We start from the raw sequence: 22,817 nt of genomic DNA, 5'->3' as shown, positions 1-22,817 counted from the left end.
TTAACTGCTACCAAAAGCTGTTGCTAATCATTCCAGTTACAAAGATGTACCTTCTCTCAACACTTGTATTGCTTATGTCCTATATCTTCTTCTTTGACACAACAATAAACTTAACTAACATTAACTATCTGATTCATGCATTTTTTTTCTAAGTATTTTTTAAATTTCTTTGGCAGGGGCTAAAATATACAAATACTTTATATTTCACTCAGTGCTATGTTCTTGGTGGGCACTAAATTTATACTTGTTGGATGAACAAATAAGTAAATGAGAACATGAATAAATATATTTAAACTTACTACTCGAAATGTTTCCAAGGCTACTACAATTCTAGCTTAAGAAATTGTAGAAATAGGATGAATTAAGCTGCTGAAATTTTGCCCAGGATAAGTCATTTATTGGAAGCCAAATATGTATTATCATAATAAGAAGTGCTATTCCAGAACAAATTTTTGTTCTTCTAGTCTCTCTTTATATAATATTTTTATTATGTGTATGTATGTACGTATCTACTTATATATCTCAAATCTCAGTATATGGTCCATATATGGAGCAAAATTTAACAACCAAGTTTGAACACTGTAAAAAATTTTGAACAATCTTTTGGAGTTCCTTATAATGGAATTTGGCCTAATTAGAGTAGCCCAGAAAGACTCTATGTACCTCTCTTGCATCCTAGTAATTTTCTCCATTGCCAGATTTTGACTAAATATATTGTATGCCAAGGTCATTGTGAGAAATACCAGAGATGGCGTTTTTGGGGGAAAACATATTCAGAAAAACAGAAATTCCACTGATTTTTGTAGAAACAGTAATTGAGGAAGACATTCCAGAGACTTCCTGTGCAAAAAATAGTTTTATTAATTTTATTTGTATGGTTACGGTCTCATTGTTTTTTGCGGTTTCTCATTCACTGAGGGAAATGTACTGCCAGTGCAGCATTAAGAACTTGAAGTGGTGGCCAGTTTGGGGCGGGGCTACTGCGACTTTATCAATGACCATACCAGTTGGGAGCTTTCAGAAAGGTTCTTGAGGGTGTGCTAACCCACCTGCCTCCATGGCCGTGGACGAGTCCTGGCCTGGCTGCTTTGTGGATGTTGATAGAGAGCCCAGCATTATGCATCCACTCCATGATCTCACTCCATCTGGGGCAGATCAACGTGTTAGACTCTGTGGAATCGTTTACTCAGACTTGACCATGTAAGGTAAACCTTTGTTTTTCCTGGGAAACTCATATTTTGATGCTGTAACATTTCCAAATTTATTTGATGTCTAAATGTATAAGACTGTGTCTAGGAACATGAGCGTTGGGGTTATGCCTGGATTCAAATTCTGACAGTACTCCTTATTAACTGCATAATGTTAAGCAAATGATTTAACCACTCTAACCAATTTCCTCAGCTCTGAAATGGGGAGAGTGGTAGCACTTACATCACAAGGACTCAGTGAGTTCTAATGAGAACCCACTGAAGTATTTCATGTAAAGAGTCATGTGTATGGGAAGCAGCAAATTACTTAATCTCTCCTTGCTCCAGTTTCTTATCGGTAATAATGGAATAATGATAGCCATAACAGTATCGACTTCCTAGGGTTACTACTGGAAGATTAAATGAATTAGTACATAGTGCCTGGAATATATAGGCACTCAATAATTATTAGCTATTATTATTATTAATATTATTGCTATCATTACTATAGGTCTTATCCTGATGAAATTGGACCAAAGCACTGGCCTGGCTCCCGTTTTGCCCATGTGATGAAACTACGACAGGCAGCCCTTCGAACTGCGAGGGAAAAATGGTCAGACTACATTCTGGTAAAAACAGACGTTTAATTTCTTGACAACTGTTATCTAGAATGTTTCCAAATCAATTGTTGATAATGTAGGACTGTGGGAACAATCAAAACAACCCTTTTTTAGACATCTCCTCCTCAACGTTTTAATAAAGGCACAAGAAAAAATCTGGAGAACTTAATATCGGGATACCTGGATTTCATCTCAGACTCATTCCTGGCATTTTTAGTGAATAAGCAAATAAGCTCCTGAATTATTCAATCTCTTTATTGTAGTAGGCATAAGAAACTCTAATACTTTTTAGTTCATAGAGAATGCTATGGGTAAAGCAATATAAAAGGTCTTGACTTTTTAGAAGAGTTTTGGGGATATGAGAAATTGATTACGTAAAAAGAGATTCAAATTAACAGTTCTGAAATGCTATTATTCCCTTTTGCTCCCAAGTGTCTGGGGAATGGTATCTCTTGCTTGGCTTCCTGGTTGCTCCAAATTATGCTGGACTCTCCTGGAGAATTTCTCTCCATGAAGAGGTTCCATTACTTCCCTCAGAACTTCAAGAGTGGTCCAGAAAAATGCTGGACTTGACAATTAAGAATCAATGTTATCCTTATCCTCCAGGAACCTGTCTCAGTTGGAAAGGACAGCTCCCTAATCAGCAAGAAGCTACAGTCCCTATTCCCTTTGGAAAATTGACACAGGCTTTTCTCCCCCAAAATTTATGGGAACAAAGTTCTCCCTCTGTGGCCCCCAAAATCCATTTAATTCTTTTGGCAAACATTTTCCAGTACAACACTACAAATAACGCCAGTAAAGCAAAGCCAGTGTTGTTTCATTAAACTTATGGACGTCTGTTCTCTGTCACTAGACTCTGATTCCTAAAGGGAATACTGTTGACCTATGTCCATCCTCAGCCTCTCAGCCACAACAAAAATCAGCCCAATAGTTTATCACACACATAATTTCAATACAAATAATTTCATAGAAGTTTCAAATTGTGCTGATATTTAACGTTGTATAGCTGTTTAAATGTCATTGAAGTGTACAAGTGCTGAACTACAAAATTTTTGGTGAAGAGATTGACTCTCAAAGAATGAAAGCTTCTGATTATTTACTTTGTGTGTTGCAGGGGGGCGATATACATAACATAAAATCTACCATTTTAATTTTTTTAAGTGTACAGTTCAGTGTGATTATTTTATATGATAGAAACTGTTGCTATACTGTCCCTGTAAATGAATCAGTGTTAACATGGATTTCTGGTAAGAATGGGAAATAGCTTCATTGGTTAGCATGGGTTGCTATAATGTACTTTAAACAAAAATTCGAATTGTAACATTAAGATAGCATTTATGGATCGGTTTGGGGCCATTTTGGCTTTACTATAGACAACCTGAATAGGTGTGTTCGTTCGTACCTAGAGTGGGCACTCAGTGAGTGTGAATAAGTCCTTATTTAAGGGCTTGAGAGCCATTAGTAGCTTATACTTAAACCACTAACCAAGGTGTAGGTTAGGTCCTCGTTGAGTATGTGCCCAATGATGATACCAATTCATTACTCAGTGCCTTATGCAGAGCTAAACATGTGGAAGTTAGACTAAATGTATTTTGCCTGAATGAAAGCCGTCCAGCTGCAAGGGGTTTCCATAAGGAAAACACGGATAACATGGATAGCTGGTTCCATATGTCATGAGCAAGTTTCCATGATCCTTTGCCAAGTGTTGGGTTACTCTTGTACCCGTTACTGAAAAGCACCTTTTCATGCGACGTTATCCTTTTCTTTTCCTAGTTCATAGATGTTGACAACTTCCTGACTAATCCACAGACCCTCAATCTACTGATTGCAGAAAACAAAACCGTTGTGGCCCCCATGCTGGAGTCTCGGGGCCTGTACTCTAATTTCTGGTGCGGAATCACACCTCAGGCAAGTCTTTTGGGTAGTGAATTAAGGTTATGAGTTTTAACAAGGAAACCACCTGTCAACAGCCCCATCAATCTTTTTCTGATTTTCTCCCTTGAAACATGCCTGTCATTGTGTTATTGGAGCAAGCATTTTTAGGAAAGGTGGTAAATCCAGGTCCAATGCCACAACCCCATGAGCTCTTCTGTATTGATGACTTATGAAGAAATTATTCGAATGAACTTAGCATTAGAAGCTTTAAATTCACCACCATAGCTTGCTGAAATTTGTACTTTTTTTCTCCCTGATTCAGAGATTTTCAAAAAATTAAACATTTTTTTTGCTCATCAAAGCTAACATAAGAACACTAAAAAACTGGGAAGAGAAAAACGTTTTTTAAAGAATCATTTTAATCCCTACCACTCTAACATCATAGATGACAGCTTGCATGTTTTTAACTATATCATCAAGTGGCTATAATGCAATTTACTTAACTTTTCTCTTAGTTTAAAAACATTTAAGTTATTTGCAACTTTTTTTTTTTTTTTCCGGTATGCGGGCCTCTCACTGTTGCGGCCTCTCCCGTTGCGGAGCACAGGCTCCGGACGCGCAGGCTCAGCAGCCATGGCTCACGGGCCCAGCCGCTCCGCGGCATGTGGGATCTTCCCAGACCGGGCCACGAACCCGTGTCCCCCGCATCGGCAGGCGGACTCTCAACCACTGCGCCACCAGGGAAGCCCTATTTGCAACTTTTAACTATTATGATGACCATCATAATTAATATAAAATTTTCCATATTTAATATTATTTTCCTTGGGACAGCTTCTGAGAGCTGGAATTAGTGAGTCAAAGAGTATTAAATATTTTAATGACCTTTGATATGTTGCCAAAATATTTCCAAAGAGATCTAATAATTAGAACTGCAATGGTAGATATTTTTACAAAATTTGAGTTAAAAAAAAATTTCAAATTTCCATCATCTCTCTTTTCCATTGTAAAATATTCGAAGTCTGGAGATCTGTTGCAGTGAATGTTTATGGCTGATTATAGTTTTTATTCTTTAGTTAATAAAATAGAGAGATAAACTGATCAATGTAGTACATATCAATGTAGGACAAAGATTCTTTAAGGGAAAAATTATATGTTAAGTGTGTTCTCATGCTCAAAGAGCTAAATTTTCAGTCCCTCTTTTATATTTGGTTTGGTTTTAGATGAAGAATGAGGCCAGTGGTGTGCTGATAAATATATAATGACTGGTTCTCTGTGGGGGAAAACCCTTGATTGGTAGCATTTACCAGTTTTCATGGTGTAAGGACTTCTACCATGCAAATGTTGTTTAAGCTGAGGGAAAGGTTAAGTAAATCGCGGTACAGTCACTTGATGACATAATTATTACAAATATGCAAAGCTTGCTGTCTATGGTTTATTTACAATGGTGGGGATTAACGTGATTTTTGATTTTATGGATTTTAAGCTACCAACGTGTCAACTGACTTGCAAACTTCCTGGCTCTAGCACGCTGCTGGATGCAGCGGTACTCTTTCGTTACAGTTATCTCCCGTAGCTCCAAGAGATTTTGAACGCATGTATCCACATCTCTTTTAGGGACAGATTAAGTTCATATTTATAAAAGCCAGTCAGTTCCTTGGGGAGAAGCTGTTATATTAAATTTAAGTTCATACACTCTCAGTTAATAATCTGCCGTGCTTCACATGGCAGAATCACCCTGGGGTGTTTTTAATGAGTTGTACATTGACACCAGCATCGAGTGGATTATCTTAGTAACCGCAGCCTCCCAGTTTCTGTTGTCTTATTTGCTTGAATATTAACAGCTCACTTACTCTGCACAGTGAAAGTAAAATCTAAGCAATTTAGAGGCAATTCTAATTTGTTTCTGTTTCTGGCTCTCTATCATCCCCAGTGAGGCTTCTGCTAGGGCAGGAACAGAAACAGCCGATGACTTCATAAGCTTGAGGCAGGCCTTGGTTTCCAGAGCCTTTAAACACATCCAAAACCAAATGACCTCAGTTTTATCTGGTCAATGAACCAGAATCATTACCAACAACATTCAGTTTATGTGGAAAAAATGACACATCTATTGCCTCTGCCTGTCTGCAGGAAGCATATTAAGTCTCTTTCTCTCTTTCTTTCCTTCTCTGCTTCCTTCCTCCCTGCCCCCAGGATATTCAGTGATTCATTATCATCATGAATTTTCCAAGCTTCTCATCTGACAATATTGTCCTAAGTAGTCTAGAACCTTGTATTTGACATGTGTTCTTAGGCGGTCCTCTGAAGAACCAGTTTTCCCTTTGTCCCTTGGAAGAATATTGATAAGTTGAAGGATGTTAAGTGATCCTTAAGTTTAAGGCTTCTAATAAAATTGTAGGAATAATAATACTTCATATAATGCATTACAGTTTCCAAAATATCTTCACAGACCGTATCCCATGTGATCCCTTCTACAACCCTGCGAGATAGACAAACCAGCTTTTACCCCATTTTTTCAGGAGAAGAAACTTAGGCTCAAAGAGGTTAAGCATGGGCCCAAGATCAATCAGCTAGATGGTAAAGATGACTCTAAGACGCACAGCTTCTAAGTCTTAATTTGTGATCCTTCTTCCTTACCACGTGGTCAGTGTGAGCATTAGCTCAGCTAGAACACTAGTTGAGACCCTGAAAGAAATGTCAGAGACGAGGCTGCAGTGCCTAATGTGTGGGTACTGACACCACTGCAGAAAGTGTGACCGTAAGGGAATGTGACTGATTAATGAATATGAGAGAACTTTTGCAACTACTGAGTATTGTGCCCTTCAGAGTGCTGGCCCTGTGAAACTTTACACTCATTCCATGAGCCTGCTGTTGCCTAAAATGTTTTTGGAAATGCCTTTCCAAGCTTCACATGCTTTTAAGTATGTTTTGTCAAGACACATCCTCATCTTCTCTGGAATGGGTTTGAGCTTTGGCAATAGTCAAGTTATAATTGGTGCCACTGGAGTATAAAGCTCCAGTGGTTTCTGCACCCCATGAGGGCTAATAACACTGGGGTTGTCAATTTACTGCTAAGCCTCCAGCATCTAACACAGCCTGGATTACAGTAGGCACTCAGTAGATGTTTGTTGAATGAACAGTTGAGTTTGGAGGAAAAACAAGCTGGGTTGCTCCAAACCAGTGTGTTCAAAAACCACAAAGTAAGGGCACTGGTTGTCCTGTGTGCTTGCCCAGAGGGAACTTTCAAAAGGGGAATCCCCCCAAAAGTGTGGAGCAGTGGCAGCTCCACCAGGATAGTGAATAAGTAATTGCATTGAAAAAAGACCCCATTTATATGTTTAAGTACTGCATGTTTAGTTAAAAATATCAGCCAATGTAATGTAGTCATTTTAATAATAGCCAATATTTATTGATGCTTTCTTGGTGCTAGGTACCGCTCTAAGCGCTTTTCAGGTTTACCTTCCTTAATTGTTACAGACAACCCCATGGAGTAGATAGCACCATCATTCCTATTTTACAGATGAGGAAATAGGCACAGCAAGGTTGAGGAACGTGACCAATACCTACAGACAGTAAGTAGCTGAGGTGTGATTTAACCTCAGATCCCAGAACATGTGTTCTTAACTGCTCTGCTCTACCACCTCTGATAACTCATGTCATATTCAATCATTAGTCAACACAAAGTATACTTTTATGAAACTATTAAATCAAGAGATATGCTGAAGCCAAAATTATTTCTGGTAACAGGACACTTTTTGTATTGTTTTATATGTAAATAGCATTTCCTGAGCTCAGCTGGAAATTCTTAGGCCAAGATAAGAAGAGAGAAGGTGACTTTGCTTGGGGACTTGTACTTAGCTGGTGATGACTTAGGAGTCAGCCTAACAGAAGATTGGGAAAGAGGAAGCCCTCAGATCAGTGAACATAACCCAGCCATTTGTTCCTTACAGGGCTTCTATAAACGGACCCCAGACTATCTTCAGATTAGAGAATGGAAGAGGTTGGGCTGCTTTCCGGTCCCCATGGTCCACTCCACATTCCTAATTGACCTCAGGAAGGAAGCCTCTGACAAGCTGGTGTTCTACCCCCCGCACCAGGACTACACCTGGACCTTTGATGACATCATCGTCTTTGCCTTCTCCAGCAGGCAAGCAGGTACTGTTTGTATGCAGTTGTACTGCCACCATGGAAACACTGCAAATAACCAGCTCCTTTGTTTTGTGCATTTTATTAAAAAAAAACACTCTTAATAAGGAAATAGGCTTCCTATTCAAGTAGTGTTAGAGGCAATTAATTGTCTGCAGTAACCATACCAGCACCCTCTGTGTTGCTGTCCCTGTGAGCACCAATGACCAAGAGCCAGGACTGGTCCCTACCCAAGAATCCACTCTCTTTTTTTTAAAAAAAAAAAGGTGGTGGTGGTTGCCGTGGGCCTGTGATTCGTTCTTTACGGTGCTATTACCTTGCTTTGTTCAATATAGGAGTCCTTTACTTAATTAGAAAACTGTGACAGAGGGCCAAAAGTACACTGGGGAAGACCCAGGCTTAAAAAATGGAAGTTTATTTCTTCTCAAAAAAAAAAATCAGAGCTAGTACAGTGGCTCTGTTCCACAAAGTTTTCAGAGACCCAGGCTCCTTCTCTATTGCTTCTCCACCTTCCATGAGGTATTGTCCTTAATCCTATGATCCAACATGTCTCATCAGTATAGATGCATTTCAGCTGTTGAGTGAAAACCATAGAGGGGAGGGCACTCTCCGGCCCTTTAAGGGTACCATCCAGGAGTTGAACACATCACTGCCATGCATAGCCCATTAGCCAGACTTAGGACATAGGACAACATCTAGCTCAGAATGTTGGGAGGCTCAAAATGTTGTCTTTATTCTATGCAGTCTAGAACCCCAATTCTCTCTCTGGGAGGAGAAAACAAATTTTGGGAGGTAACCAGCAGTCTCTGCCACAGTCTCCCTGGAAGGAAAGGCAAAACCAGACTTCACTCTTTCATGAACCATTGTAGACTTTTAGAGGACGACAAGTCAGTAGGAAAGTAGGTTATTACTCTTGTGTCACTTGCACATGCAGTCAGGGAGGATATAATTCACTAAAGTGGTTCAACATGAAGATACACAACATTCCTAAAGCAAGGCTTTCTTCTCAGGATCATTCAGACCTTCCTGACAGAGGCCAGGTCCCATTATCAATGAGCCAGAAATGTGCCACTTAACCACTAGCAAAAGTGAGTTTAGAAACCGGGCAGATGGTGTATAAACTCATGTGGCTGTAGAGTCAGGGTGGATGAGATCATGCACAGACCCCAGGCAGGTGAGGCAGGTTGCTGGCAGCTGCGAATATTAATAAAATTCAAGCTACAACTCACACATCAGGCCATCCTAGAAGCCTTAGGTATCCCACTTATCAGTTGTAGATTTGGTAGGAATGAGAATATTTGGTGGAAATGTGGAAAGCTGATTATTTTTTCCCTTGGCAGCTAGAACCATTTAGACCCTTTGGCCAGGTGTAGACATGTTTTAGGTTTGTGTCAGGGCAAAAGCAAGGTTGTCATACTCATGTGGATTGGAAGTTTTCATGAAGGTCCTTGTGTCAGCGTTAATGGTAACTGCTTCTTTCCACTTGGTCTGTGATTGGCTCTGATTTCTCCAGGATGGGAAGCAGACTCAGGGCCTTCCCAGTCCTTCAACTTGTGCCAGTCCTTTTGCTTAAGAGCTTGAAGTAAAGATGCTCCAAGAAATTGAGCTATTAACAATTACAATAATGATCTTTGCCTAACAAAGGCCTCCTTGATAGACATTGCACAAGGCATTATTGTGACCCAGTCACTAAATTATTATGATATAGTTTTTAAAACCAAGAATTGGATTTGGGGCTGGAAGAATGACATGAGCTAGATAGGAATTTTTCAGCTATGCCCCTTGCTTGGCCTCTTCACTTTGCCTTCATTCTTTATTGGTCAGATTCCCATAGGCCTACCCAGGACATTGAAAGCAGGTGCAAAGGCCCAGAGCTGTTTGATGATTCCGCTGGGAGGAGAGAGGCAGAAAAGCAAGGAGAGAGGGTCAGTCCTGTAGGCTTTCCTGCTGTGCCTAGCATTGTGTTAGGCTCTGTGACAGTGGGGGAGATAAGATCTTTACATGTGGAAACAAATAATAGTTATGAAGCAGTGAAAGCTGAGGGGTCAGATCAGTGGTACAAACTGTGAATAGGGCAGGAGTCAAGATAGGAAAGAATGACTGTCATTTGGGGGAATGAAAGAGCTTTCCTGACAGTCATGTGGCTCTAAAATAGCACTTTTACTCAGCTTGAAGTATTTTTAGAAGAGACTTGAATGAGCCTGGAGTTCTGTGCAGCCCATGGAGTGTTTCTAAGCTCTTTCCCTCTTAGGTTCAAAGCAAGGCACTTCCCTTCTCTCTTGAAAGAGTCTTGATGAAAGATGATTTATATTCTTTTGTTCTCACTCTTATAAAGCTCCCTAGCTATGGATCATCCATTGGAGTATCTTTTTTTTTTTTTTTTTTGGTGTGTTGGGTCTTTGTTGCTGCACACGGGCTTTCTCTAGTTGTGGTGAGCGGGGGCTACTCTTCGTTGTGGTGCGCAGACTTCTTACTGCGGTGGCTTCTCTTGTTGCAGAGCATGGGCTTTAGGTGTGCGGGCTTCAGTAGTTGGGGTGCATGGGCTCAGTAGTTGTGGCTCGCAGGCTGTAGAGTGCAGGCTCAGTAGTTGTGGTGCCTGGGCTTAGTTGATCCGAAGCACGTGGGATCTTCCCAGACCAGGGCTCGAACCTGTGTCTCCTGCATTGGCAGGATTCTTAACCACGGCACCACCAGGGAAGTCCCATGGAGTATCCTTTTTTAAATGTCCAGAAGGAAATAGAGGGTCCACATGTCCCAGGCAGGACCATCTAACCACAAACCTCGACCCTTAATCTTTCACCTCCAACTCCAGGCATTGCCACATGTGGGTGAGGAGCGACAGGGGCAAGCCAAGGGTGCTGGAGTGCTGGGGCGTGGCTGCCCATCCAGCCCAAGAAGAGAGCACAGGGGTCATGGGCAAGTCTCCGTGGCTCTAATGAAGCCAGGGTTGGGAGTTCACCTCCCGCTGTGGCCAGTGATCTGGGCTGTATGTCGCGGCCACAGTAACCATCTCTGGCACCAGCCAGTCATCCTCCACGTGTCTGCCGTGAGTCAAAAGAGGAAGAGATGTGGGTGACGGGCAGGCAGATCTTCCTCCTGCACGTCACGGGGAGTGCTTGAAAGTGCCTCCCATGCGCGGGGATGGCAATCCAGAGTGTTTACTGGTTTTGAGACTCGGTTTCCAGCTCCTGGGTGGGTAGAGAGATACTTGACGTTGGCTCTTTAGGGGCAGACGTTTGGCACTAATGGCTCTTTAGCGACAGAGGTGTGACCTTGGGCAAATCACAGCTTCTCAAACTCTGAGCTTCCATCACCAAGGATAAAGGTAGGTAGATCAATCTTGCAATGTTAGGGTACTAAGTGAGTGCAAGAAAATGTTTGCTATCTTCATAAAAGAAGTACAGGCCATCAATCTTGATGGTAGATCAATCTTGCAATGTTAAGGTACTAAGTGAGTGCAAGAAAATGTTTGCTATCTTCATAAAAGAAGTACAGGCCTTCAAGGTATCGTATCCTTCACCATTCTTTTACAAAGAGAAAATTGTTTGCCCCAGAAGTAGCTTTCACTGAGTGCCAAGTTCCTTCATAGATTTTATCTAATTACCAACACATTTTCTTTTAAATTTTTAATATTTTTATCCAATTATCCAGGTAGATAGTTGAATCAATTCGAATAGTCCCCCACAGTTTATTATAAAATCAGAAGTCCCCTGGGTGTCACCTCCCTGTACCATTTCCTTCTTTTAGAAGACAAGCACTTTTAACTCTTCTAGATGATGGTACAAGTGTAATAGTCACATCCATGTTTCTAAGTAGCATGTTTATAATACTGCTTCTTGATTTTCTGGTTTTGCTTTAGGCAAATACCTATTGACTCACTAGTGAAGAGGAGGAGTTAGTCCTCTCCCCTCCCTCTGCCACGTTCACGCAAACGCATTCTTCCCATCACCCTGTCCTCTTGATGTAGTTACGTGGTACTTTAAGAAAGAGCCATGGTCAGTGTTTTTGCTCTTATAATCATGTGAACCTAATTCCATTTATGGACTATGGCTACTTTTCCTTTCATATCTGACCTAACAATTGCCTTTTATATTTGCTTAGTTTTATTATTACTAACGCCATCCAAATCTAATCCCTGACTGTCTAAAACTCCTCTTAGAATGGTCAGATTCAGCAGATGTTCTTTGTGTGTGTGTGTGTAAAGATGTCTGTCCCGGAGCCTCCTGTTGTTCTCTAATGTGAGAGGTGCCACAGCTGCGGAGCTGCAACTCCCTCCTCTTCTCTTCTGTATGACTCTCCTGTTCACTATGTCCTGCATATTCCCTGTTTTTTGTTTTTTGGTTTTTTTGTAATCTTCCCCCTGCCCCTCTTTCTTCTCCTTCTTCTTCCACATCATCCAGTCACTGTCTGAGGAAGTGTGATGGCAAGTAAATATGACCTTGCACGTCTGAAAATGCCTTTCTTCTCCCCTCACACTTGATGGATAGCTTGGCTAGGTCTCACCTCCCCTTTTTACTGAAGCTTTGGAAAATTGAATGGTAAAATTATTTACCTAATTAGGGTAGAGAGGCAACCTAAACATTAAATCATTTCCCTTCTGTTTCCTGAATTCATCACGACTTTGCAAGAGGGTCCGTTTGGATTTGAAGTTTCTCAGAAGCATTCATGTCGGCAAACAGTAGAGCTAGTGAGTCCTGTTGGTGAAGGCAAGAGAAGTGACAGTGCTTGCTGGACCAGCCCTGGTGGGAGCCGGGTTCAGTAAAGGGGAGGATAAGAGCTCTTTTCTTTGTTCGTTCTTCTCTGTTAATGCCACAAGACAGCTCCACCTGATTTGGCAGGCGATGCAGCTGACTGGAGGAAATTTCATCTGCACAAAATAGAGAAGTCACTGTGCAGGTAATTCTCTGTCTGCAAAGCATAGGTGATTATAGAAATTAACAGATCATAAGCTTGGACACATGGACCAGAGCTTGGCAGACTCATCCTTTTACCTAAGCAGTCTTTTCATTAGTCAGGACTGTCAGTTGCTGGATCCCTCTGAGACCCTCTTGATTCCAATATTCATAGCTACCTGGTTGAACACAGGTGCTATATATAACTCTTGGAGTTAGCCAGCTGGGGCTGTGAAGACGGGTTTTGAAAACAAGAGGGCTGTGCTATGTCTCTGGTATTGTCATACTGAAGGTTCTTAACAGGACTTGAAATGCAGACTTTCTTTTGTCCCTTTCTGACTCTTTTATAGAAGTTTCATGTCTGTTGGTTGACTCCAAATCCATGCGTGCTAAGAGAAGAAATCAAACCATGGAGAATCATGGAAAATTTTAAGTTTCCTTTGTTTTTTATTTTTTGTTCTACATATGCTTAGAGTTAGCTTTAATAATCTGTCAGCCTTACAGGATTTTCCTGTTTGCTTTCATATCAAATGTGGCTTTTATTCCTCATTTTCTCTTTATTTCCTGTAGGTGGATTACAGTGTTCCATTCTGTTCTCTGGAGCAGGAATTCCTTGCCTCCTTTTTTGATCCCGTCATGCCTTTAGTGTTCATTTCAGGCCACAAGGATGCTTTCTCTTCAGAGAGAAAAAAATCAATTTCCTCTGAGCTGAAGAATGGCCCAGGGTTTCTATTTGCCCCAAATTCTGGTTACACTTTCTTAATAAAGGAGCATTTTTGAGGTCTACACAACCTGCCCGGAACAACTACTTGTTCAATTTCAGTGCCCAACTCAGGTTTGGCCCCAGCCTAGTCTCTTTTTTCTTAGTTGTCACTGTAGAACTAAGAAGTGTATTTTCTGATTGGCCAGTTTTGTCCCTCTCTTCTGTCCTCAGGCATCCAGATGCACCTCTGCAACAGAGAGCACTACGGCTACCTGCCCATCCCCCTGAAGCCCCATCAGACCCTACAGGAGGACATTGAGAACCTCATCCATGTGCAGATAGAAGCAATGAGTGAGTGACCCAGGGGCCTGGTAGTGGCTCATGTTCCGTTGCCACCGTGAACATACCAGCCACTTCTTCCCTCTCCCAGGACTGGAATCTCACAGCCATCAGTCAGCCAAGGCTGAAACATAGTTGTTCATTTGTTCATTCATTCTCAAACTTTTCCTATGTGAAATACGAATATGACAAAGTCTTAGCCTTCAGGGAGCTTCCCTTCCACGTGGAGAGCTGGGTACCCAGTAAATACATTTCACACAGTGTCCTAAGGGCTATAATGGTATTTTGTCTATGGATTTAAAATCTAACTTTGTTGCTTTCTAATTATATGACTTTGGGCAAGTAATCTAACCTCCTTAGTTGTGAAATGAAGATAAAACATCTAGGGTTTGGGGGCAAATTCCCCATGATATATGTAAAAAGTATACTAGCAAAAACAATAATTATGACTTCAACTTAATAATAGCTTATGGTGTAACAGATACCATACTAAACATGTTTTGTACTTTGTCTCGTTAATCCGTACAACAACTCAATGAAAGGTTTTATTATTGCTCATATTAAAGATGAAGAAATTGGGATGTAGAGAGTTTAAGTATCTTGCTGTAGATCATTCTGCTAAATAAATGATACATTGGGATTTGAACCAACCTTGCTATCTCCAAAGCTCAGATTCTTAAACACTGTATCATATTGCCTCTGGGTCTGGCATGATGTCAGAACTGGTAAATGCTCAATGATCAGGGACTACACTAATTATTATGTGTAATGAGCAGTGGTGTCCAAAGGAGAAAGTAACAAAAGCACTCTGCCTAAGGGAGGATGCTGGAAATGGCTACCCAAAGGAGGGAATATTTGCAGTGAATTTTCATGCAGTATCTGAGAAACTCTGTTATTCATCACTAGAGCATAGGATGTGTGTATGTTGGCAGTCGGGGTGACTGGGGAGGCACAATGGGAAGCAGGGCTAGGAGGTAGGCAGGAGCCCAGTTAGAAGGACCTCTAATATATAAGAAGGTGTTTGGACTTTTCCTGAAGGGAAGGGAGATTTTAAAGAGATTTTAGCAGCGAAATGTCAGGTTAAAAGGTTGAAAGGTTGAAATGTCGGGATTTAGAAAGGTCACTCATGGTAAGAGAAACACGGCTGAAGCAGCATGGGGCAATTTGTGCTGGCCTTAGGTCAGAGGTGAAGAGACCGTTTTGGACATTACATGGTTAACTAGGCAAAAGATGGTGAGGATCTGAGCTAGGGCAGGAGCAGTGGGAATGGAGATAAACTTATGACATAGACTTGAAAGGACTTAGCCAAGAATTTGTGGATGAACAAGAGGGAGGCAGAGGAAACCTTGTAAGTTCTGACTTGAATGTCTGGAATGACTGCAGCAATTTCAAATGCATGTAGTTTAAAGGAGACATTTGCAAAGAAAAATCATGAGTTCATTTTTAGACCCATTGAGTTGCTTGTGAATATCTATTTCCTGCTTCTCACCCCCAGACAATAAATTCCTTGTTCATGTTAGTCTCAAGACATAGCCCATTCCCTGCCACCCAGTAGGCACCCAGTAAATATTTGTTGAATGAATGAATGAGTTGCCCAGTGGATAGATGGAGAGATGAATCTGAAACTTAAGTTCTATCAAGTCTAAAGATGTTGAGTTGGGATTCATCAACAAGATAATGTGATATCACAGAATTTTAAGAAAACAGGAGCATGAGATATGAAAGGAAGTTCAAGTAAGATAAGGACTGAAAAAGAGTCCAGTGGGTTTTTTTCAGCTAATTTCCATAACAAGAATGGCTTCAGAAAAGGCTGACTCAGAATTTAAAGTGTTTGAGAAGTAATTAAAAAGCAAGGACATAGAGAGAAAGCAGAATTTTTTCTTTTAAGAAACATGGTTAGGACCAGAAGGTAAGACAATAATAATTATAAAGGTTCATCAGAAGATTCCTTTAAATAGCAAGCTCTCCTACTGTTTTTACACAGGATTGTGTTTGCAGAACATCAGTCAGCCCAGTATACCAGGGACATATTGGTGGTGACGAGCAAAGCGTATCTGTAGACTATACCTGGGATGGAGAGCAAAGCATCCCTGACATTACAGCCTTTGTTGCTGATGCACATGACAGTTTGCAAGCCATTTGGTCTTTCCCGGTCTCAATGTCCCTGAGTTTGAAAACAGAAACAAGAGATCACTACTATTCTCTATGAGTACAGAGAATAATAGAGATAATGGAGAAATAATAGAGTATTAATGGTAGTATTAATACTCTATTAATAATAGAGTAGAATAATAGAATAATAGAGTATTCTTGGGGGGAATGAGGATTGAATAATCAGCTGGTTCACTGGGATAGTATGTCTAGGACCAGCCCTTAGGAATTTCTTTTGTGAATTTCTTTAATACATAGTGTCTCTGCCTCTTCTCTATGTTGTAGACACAGAGGCCAAGGGCAGTATCTTATTGCCTTCTATCCCAATCACCTAGCACAGTGCCTGACATATAATTCGTAACAAACAAATATTTGCTGAATGCATGACCAGACAAGTGAATGAAAGAATGAGCAAATGAATAAAAACTGTGTTGCAAAGAACATGCAACATGAAGCCAGAATAATGGACTTGAACCCAGGCTGTATCATGTAAGAAGGGAGAATCAGCCTCTCAGAGCTTTAGTTCCTTTATCTGTGGAGTGAGGATAATAACACTGACTTTGCTGGGCTGAGAGGAGCAAATAAAAGAATATACATCAACTCCATAAAACAAAGAGGTGTTGCTATTATTAGGACTCCATTTAATGCTTGGTAATGTGTGTCTCCTTATCATCCCCATGCCATGGCTTTCAATCTTGACTCCAAGTAGATGTCCCCTCAGAGAGGCTGACCAGAGCCTTGCCTTCTCTTCTTTTCCCCCACAGAACTGAGAGCATAGAAAGTTCCCTGTACACAGAAACACACACACTGTCAAAATCAATTTTAATGATTACAAATATGTACAACACTATGCTAGGCAGGTAGATTTCATTTGGGAAGAACCTGTAATTTATAGCTGTCATTATTGATCCCCCGTACACTCCAACTCTAGTGAGAGGCACTTTATATATGGCGTTTTATTTAATTCTTGTATTTACCTTCTCTAGTTATAATTTTGTTAAAATTTTAGACCCTAAATTTTAAAAGACAGAACATAATTGGGATAATAAAATAATTGGAAAATAAACTTTTGAGGGTAATAATGCAGAAACACACACTGAAGGCCTATGTAGGATTAAGAAGAGGCTGGTGATGATGAAATCATAGCTGTCAAGTGTCCTCAGGAAAGATGAACTAGACGCTAAACGCACTAGTTCATCTGGAACCCAATGGGCAGTTAATAAATGGCTGCTAATAGACTGTACAACTGAAGCATTAGAAGAGGCATAAAATTTATGTACAAACACCGAATGCCTACCTACAATGTGTGAGTCACTCTATGAGGGTACTGGGGATTCACAACATTTTACAACCAATTCTGTTTTGGGTGTTTATATTTAACTAGGGAGACAGGACAGACATTTTAAAAAGACCCCAATGATGCAGTATATTGCTTTGTGAAAGGAGCAGTTATAAGGGCAGTAGGAATTTGGAGTAAGGAGAGATTGCTGTGGGCTGGTATGATCTAGGAGAGCCTGGCAGTTCTTAAGCTGGGCTTTGATAGAAGTGTGGAGTTTAAACAAAGGGAGTGTTATAGTGAGGGCACTATACATAGAGGAAACAGACTGAACAAAGGCATTGTTCGAAAAGCATTCACACCCTGGAAGAGAGCAGGCTTTAAACAGTAGAAGGCAATAAAGTTTGAGTGTTGGAGTGGTTTAATCGTTATGATTCTTGAATGCTCAGCTAAAGTACAATGCCCATTCTAAAAGCAGTAAGGATGCAAGGAAGGCTTTAGAAGAGCGCATCAGGCTCTAAGTATTTATTAAACACATACTATGTTCCATGGATTGTTCATATGCTGGGGATGCAGCAGTCGACAAAACCAGCAGAAGCTCTGCCATCAAGGAATTTATATTCCAACACAGAGAACTATACAATATATCAAGGAAGTAGCCACGTGAATATGTGGGAGAAGAGTGTTTCAAGCAGAAAGAACAGCACATGCAAAGGCTGTTAGGAAACAGCCTGGGGTACTCCAAGAACAACAGGCCAGTGTGTTTGCCATGTACAGAATGAGAAGTTGAGTAGGAGATGGGGTTATGGTGGAAGAACTGTCCAGATCATGCAGAGCCTTGTGGCCACAATAAGGAATTTGGACTTTATTCTTTGGGTAACAGGATTCTATGTGCGTGGGGCAGGGAGAGTGGCATGATGTGACTTATGTATTTAGGTAAATCACTCAGGCTGGGGTGTGGATACTAGAGTGTAAAGGGACCAGTACATCTCTCCTGGTGAGAGATGATGGTGGTTGGAATGCAAATTGTAGTAGGAAGGTGATGAGAAGCAGGTGGATTTGGGATATATTTTGAGGGTTGAGCCAACAGGACATACAGAGACCTGGATGCAGCCCATGAAGGAAAGAAAGGAATCAGTAATGACTCCAGGATTTTGGCCTAGTATACCATTTAATGAAATGGGAATGGCTTTACAGGAAAAGACTTAGGGAGGGAAGTTGTGGTCATATAAGCTTAAGATAATTATTAGACATCTAAATTGAAAGGTTAGGAGATATTTGGATATATGAATCTGGAGTTCAGGGAAGAGACTCCAGTTGGAAACAGACATTTGAGAGTCATCAGCATTAAAAGGATATTTGAAGCCATGGAATAGTGTGAACTTGTTTTGTAGGAGAACGTAGAAAAGAAGAGGAGAGAGTGGAGGACAGATCCCTGGAGGACACAAACAGGCAGAAAGCTGGAAGGAAGAATTAAGAAGTGATTCAAAAAGGAACCAGATGCTGTTGAGAAGTGAAGTCAAATGAGGATACAGAACTGATCACTGGTTCTCTCAAGACAGAGATCTGTGATGACCTTGATAAGAACCACGTCAGTGCAAACAATTGGAATAAAGCCCACTGGAGTGGGCTGAAGAGAGGGCCATGGGGAGATGAGAAAGTGGACTCTTGTTGGCACGGGAATAGAGAAGTAGGGTAGTGGCTGTAAGAGAGTGACAAATCAAGGGAGAGGTTGTTTGGTTTTGTCTTTTATGCTGTTTGTGGGGTTTTTTTAGGTAGGGTTTTAGCATGTTTGTATGCTGATGAGAAAAATCCAAAATATAGGGAGAATTTAATGATGTAGCAAAAAGATAATTTAAGATCCTTGAGAAAACAAGTTCTAGATAGAACAGGGATGCTATCGCAGATGGGAAGGCAGAATGCATAGGCAGAGATGCAGCTGGGTTTGTAGACTTGAGGTGGAAGGAAAAGGTAGGTCTAGTTTGGCTTTAAACATTTTCTCTATGACATATATAGTCCAGTCAACAGCTCAAGAGAGATGTTGAAGATTCCAGGAGCGAGAACAAGACATAAAATAGACCTCTCAGGGAATGGGAAAATAAATTTACTAGGGAAGTACAGCTGCATCATTTGGCAGTATCGAGTGCCAATTTGACATCTGTGGCTATAATTTTGAAGTGACTCAGTATACGCAGTTGTGTGAATTTCTTTCATAGTGTTCTTCTTGGTGCTAAGAGGACAGTCAGGTTTAACTAGGATTGGGGTTTTGCCAGGCAAGATCAGTAAAGGGAATCAAGGGTCTTACAAGGGATGAACCATGAAATCTAGGTTGGGTACTGATGAGAGTGAGAACAAGAAGGGTGTGATGGATGCAGACATGGTAGTGGGTCACTGAGAGAATGATTGTTGGTTCTAGATTGTTGGTTGTTGGACGGATCACCATGTGGATGCTGAGGTTTGAAAGAACGATGGCAGGGACACTGAAACTGTGAGCCGGAGGTTGGAGTCATCAGTGGCTGAGGGAACATGATTAGGAGGTACAGAGTGCGAAAATATGCTTCAAAGAAGCCAGGTTTTGAAGGATGAAAGAGAAACAGTTTGCAGTGAGTTGCGGGACATGAGAAAAATCAGCGTTCACTCTGACAGCTGAAAGGGAGGCAGTGTCCTCAAAGGAAAGCCAAGTTTTAGTCAAAACAAAAAGGCAAAGAGACATTAAGAAAAAGTGAAGGGACTGAAAATATCAGGGAGTTTGTGAATTTCAGACTGGAGTTTCTGAGATCAGAGAAGAGTTTGGGCTGGGTGGAGATGGGGTATAACAACAATGGCTAACACTTTTTTTTTTTTAACATCTTTATTGGAGTATAATTGCTTTACAATGGTGTGTTAGTTTCTGCTATATAACAAAGTGAATCAGCTATACATATACATATATCCCCATATCTCCTCCCTCTTGCATCTCCCTCCCACCCTCCCTATCCCACGCCACCTCTAGGTGGTCATAAAGCACCGAGCTGATCTCCCTGAGCTATGCAGCTGCTTCCCAGTAGCTATCTGTTTTACATTTGGTAGTGTATATATGCCCATGCCATTCTTTCACTTCGTCCCAGCTTACCCTTCTCCCTCCCCGTGCCCTCAAGTCCATTCTGTACGTCTGCGTTTTTATTCCTGTCTGGCCCCTAGGTTCTTCAGAACCTTTTTTTTTTTTTTTGAGATTCCGTATATATGTGTTAGCATACGGTATTTGTTTTTCTCTTTCTGAATTACTTCACTCTGTATGACAGTTTCTAGGTCCATCCACCTCACTACAAATAACTCAATTTCATTTCTTTTTATGGCTGAGTAATATTCCATTGTATATATGTGCCACATCTTCTTTATCCATTCATCTGTTGATGGACACTTAGGTTGCTTCCATGTCCTGGCTACTGTAAATAGAGCTGCAATGAACATTGTGGTACATGACTTTTTTGTTTGTTTGTTTTTGAAGTACGCGGGCCTCTCACTGTTGTGGCCTCTCCCGTTGCGGAGCACAGGCTCCAGACGCGCAGGCTCAGTGGCCATGGCTCACGGACCTAGCCGCTTCACGGCATGTGGGATCTTCCTGGAACGGGGCACGAACCCGTGTCCCCCGCATCGGCAGGAGGACTCTCAACCACTGCACCACCAGGGAAGCCCCCGACTGTTTGAATTATGGTTTTCTCAGGGTATATGCCCAGTAGCGGGATTGCTGGGTCATGTGGTAGTTCTATTTTTAGTTTTTTAAGGAATCTCCATACTGTTCTCCTTAGTGGCTGTATCAATTTAAATTCCTACCAACAGTACAAGAGGGTTCCCTTTTCTCCATATCCTCTCCAGCATTTATTGTTTGTAGATATTTTGATGATGGCCATTCTGACCACTGTGAGGTGATACCTCATTGGAGTTTTGAGTTTCATTTCTCTAATGATCAGTGATGTTGAGCATCCTTTCATGTGTTTGTTGGCAATCTGTATATCTTCTTTGGAGAAATGTGTATTTAGGTCTTCTGCCCATTTTTGGACTGGTTTGTTTGTTTTTTAATATTGAGCTGCATGAGCTGCTTGTATACTTTGGAGATCAGTCCTTTGTCAGTTGCTTCGTTTGCAAATATATTCTCCCATTCTGAGGGTTGTCTTTTCATCTTGTTTAGGGTTTCCTTTGCTATGCAAAAGCTTTTAGTTTCATTTTGTCCCACTTGTTTATTTTTATTTCCATTTGTCTAGGAGGTGGGGCAAAAAGGATCTTACTGTGATTTATGTCATAGAGTGTTCTTCCTATGTTTTCCTGTAAGAGTTTGATAGTGTCTGGCCTTACATTTAGGTCTTTAATCCATTTTGAGTTTATTTTTGTGTATGGTGTTAGGGAATGTTCTAATTTCATTCTCTTATATGTAGCTGTCCAGTTTTCCAGCACCAGTTATTGAAGAGGCTGTCTTTTCTCCATTATATATTCTTGCCTCCTTTAACAAAGTTAAGGTGACCATATGTGAATGGGTTTATCTCTAGGTTTTCTATCCTGTTCCATTGATCTATATTTCTGTGTTTGTGCAAGTACCATACTGTCTTGATTACTGTAGCTTTGTAGTGGTTTTTAATCACAGGGAGCCTGATTCCTGCAGCTCTGTTTTCCTTTCTCAAGATTGCTTTGGCTATTCAGGGTCTTTTGTGTTTCCATACAAAGTGAAATTTTTTGCTCTAGTTCTGTGAAAAATGCCATTGGTAGTTTGATAGGGATTGCATTGAATCTGTAGATTGCTTTGGGTAGTATAGTCATTTTCACAATCTTGATTCTTCCAATCCAAGAACAGAGTATATCTCTCCATCTGTTTGTATCATCTTTAATTTCTTTCATCAGTGTCTTATAGTTTTGTGCATACAGGTCTTTTGTCTCCTTAGGTAGGTTTATACCTAGGTATTTTATTCTTTTTGTTACAGTGGTAAATGGGAGTGTTTTCTTAATTTCTCTTTCAGATTTTTCATCATTAGTGTATAGGAATGCCAGAGATTTCTGTGCATTAATTTTGTATCCTGCTACTTTACCAAATTCATTGATTAGCTCTAGTCGTTTTCTGGTAGCATCTTTAGGATTCTGTATGTATAGCATCATGTCATCTGCAAACAGTGACAGTTTTACTTATTCTTTTCCGATCTGGAAATCTTTTATTTCTTTTTGTTGTGGCTAAAACTTCCAAAACTATGTTGAATAATAATGGTGAGAGTGGGCAACCTTGTCTTGTTCCTGATCTTAGTGGAAATGGTTTCAGTTTTTCACCATTGAGAACGATGTTGGCTGTGGGTTTGTCATATATGGCTTTATTATGTTGAGGTAAGTTCCCTCTATGCCTACTTTCTGCAGGTTTTTTTTTTTTATCATAAATGGGTGTTGAATTTTGTCAAAAGCTTTTTCTACATCTATTTAGATGATCATATGGTTTTTCTCCTTAAATTTGTTAATAGGGTTTATCACATTGATTGATTTGAGTATATTGAAGAATCCTTGCATTCCTGGGATAAACCCCACTTGATCATGGTGTATGATCCTTTTAATGTGCTGTTGGATTCTGTTTGCTAGTATTTTGTTGAGGATTTTTGCATCTATGTTCATCAGTGATAT

At 40.6% G+C, this 22,817-nt stretch overlaps 1 protein-coding gene across 2 annotated transcripts in view; it reads left to right on the top strand.

The window, feature by feature from the left end:
• The window catches only part of COLGALT2 (collagen beta(1-O)galactosyltransferase 2), a 139,140-nt gene that overhangs the window by 68,242 nt on the left and 48,081 nt on the right, over nucleotides 1–22,817 (top strand). For both annotated transcript variants that reach the window (XR_009522547.2, XM_060035219.2), the window contains exons 3-6: nucleotides 1,699–1,816; nucleotides 3,581–3,715; nucleotides 7,630–7,834; nucleotides 13,652–13,771. Coding sequence is in view for 1 of the 2 variants with exons in the window: in XM_060035219.2 (XP_059891202.1) it covers nucleotides 1,699–1,816; nucleotides 3,581–3,715; nucleotides 7,630–7,834; nucleotides 13,652–13,771 (578 nt within the window). In the remaining variant the exon portion in view is untranslated. The remainder of the gene's footprint in view (nucleotides 1–1,698; nucleotides 1,817–3,580; nucleotides 3,716–7,629; nucleotides 7,835–13,651; nucleotides 13,772–22,817) is intronic.

This window comes from Delphinus delphis, chromosome 1, assembly GCF_949987515.2.
Source record: "Delphinus delphis chromosome 1, mDelDel1.2, whole genome shotgun sequence".
NCBI classification, from domain to species: domain Eukaryota; kingdom Metazoa; phylum Chordata; class Mammalia; order Artiodactyla; family Delphinidae; genus Delphinus; species Delphinus delphis.
The sequence above is the reverse complement of the archived record's forward strand: the minus strand, read 5'-3'. Positions and strand labels throughout refer to the sequence as shown.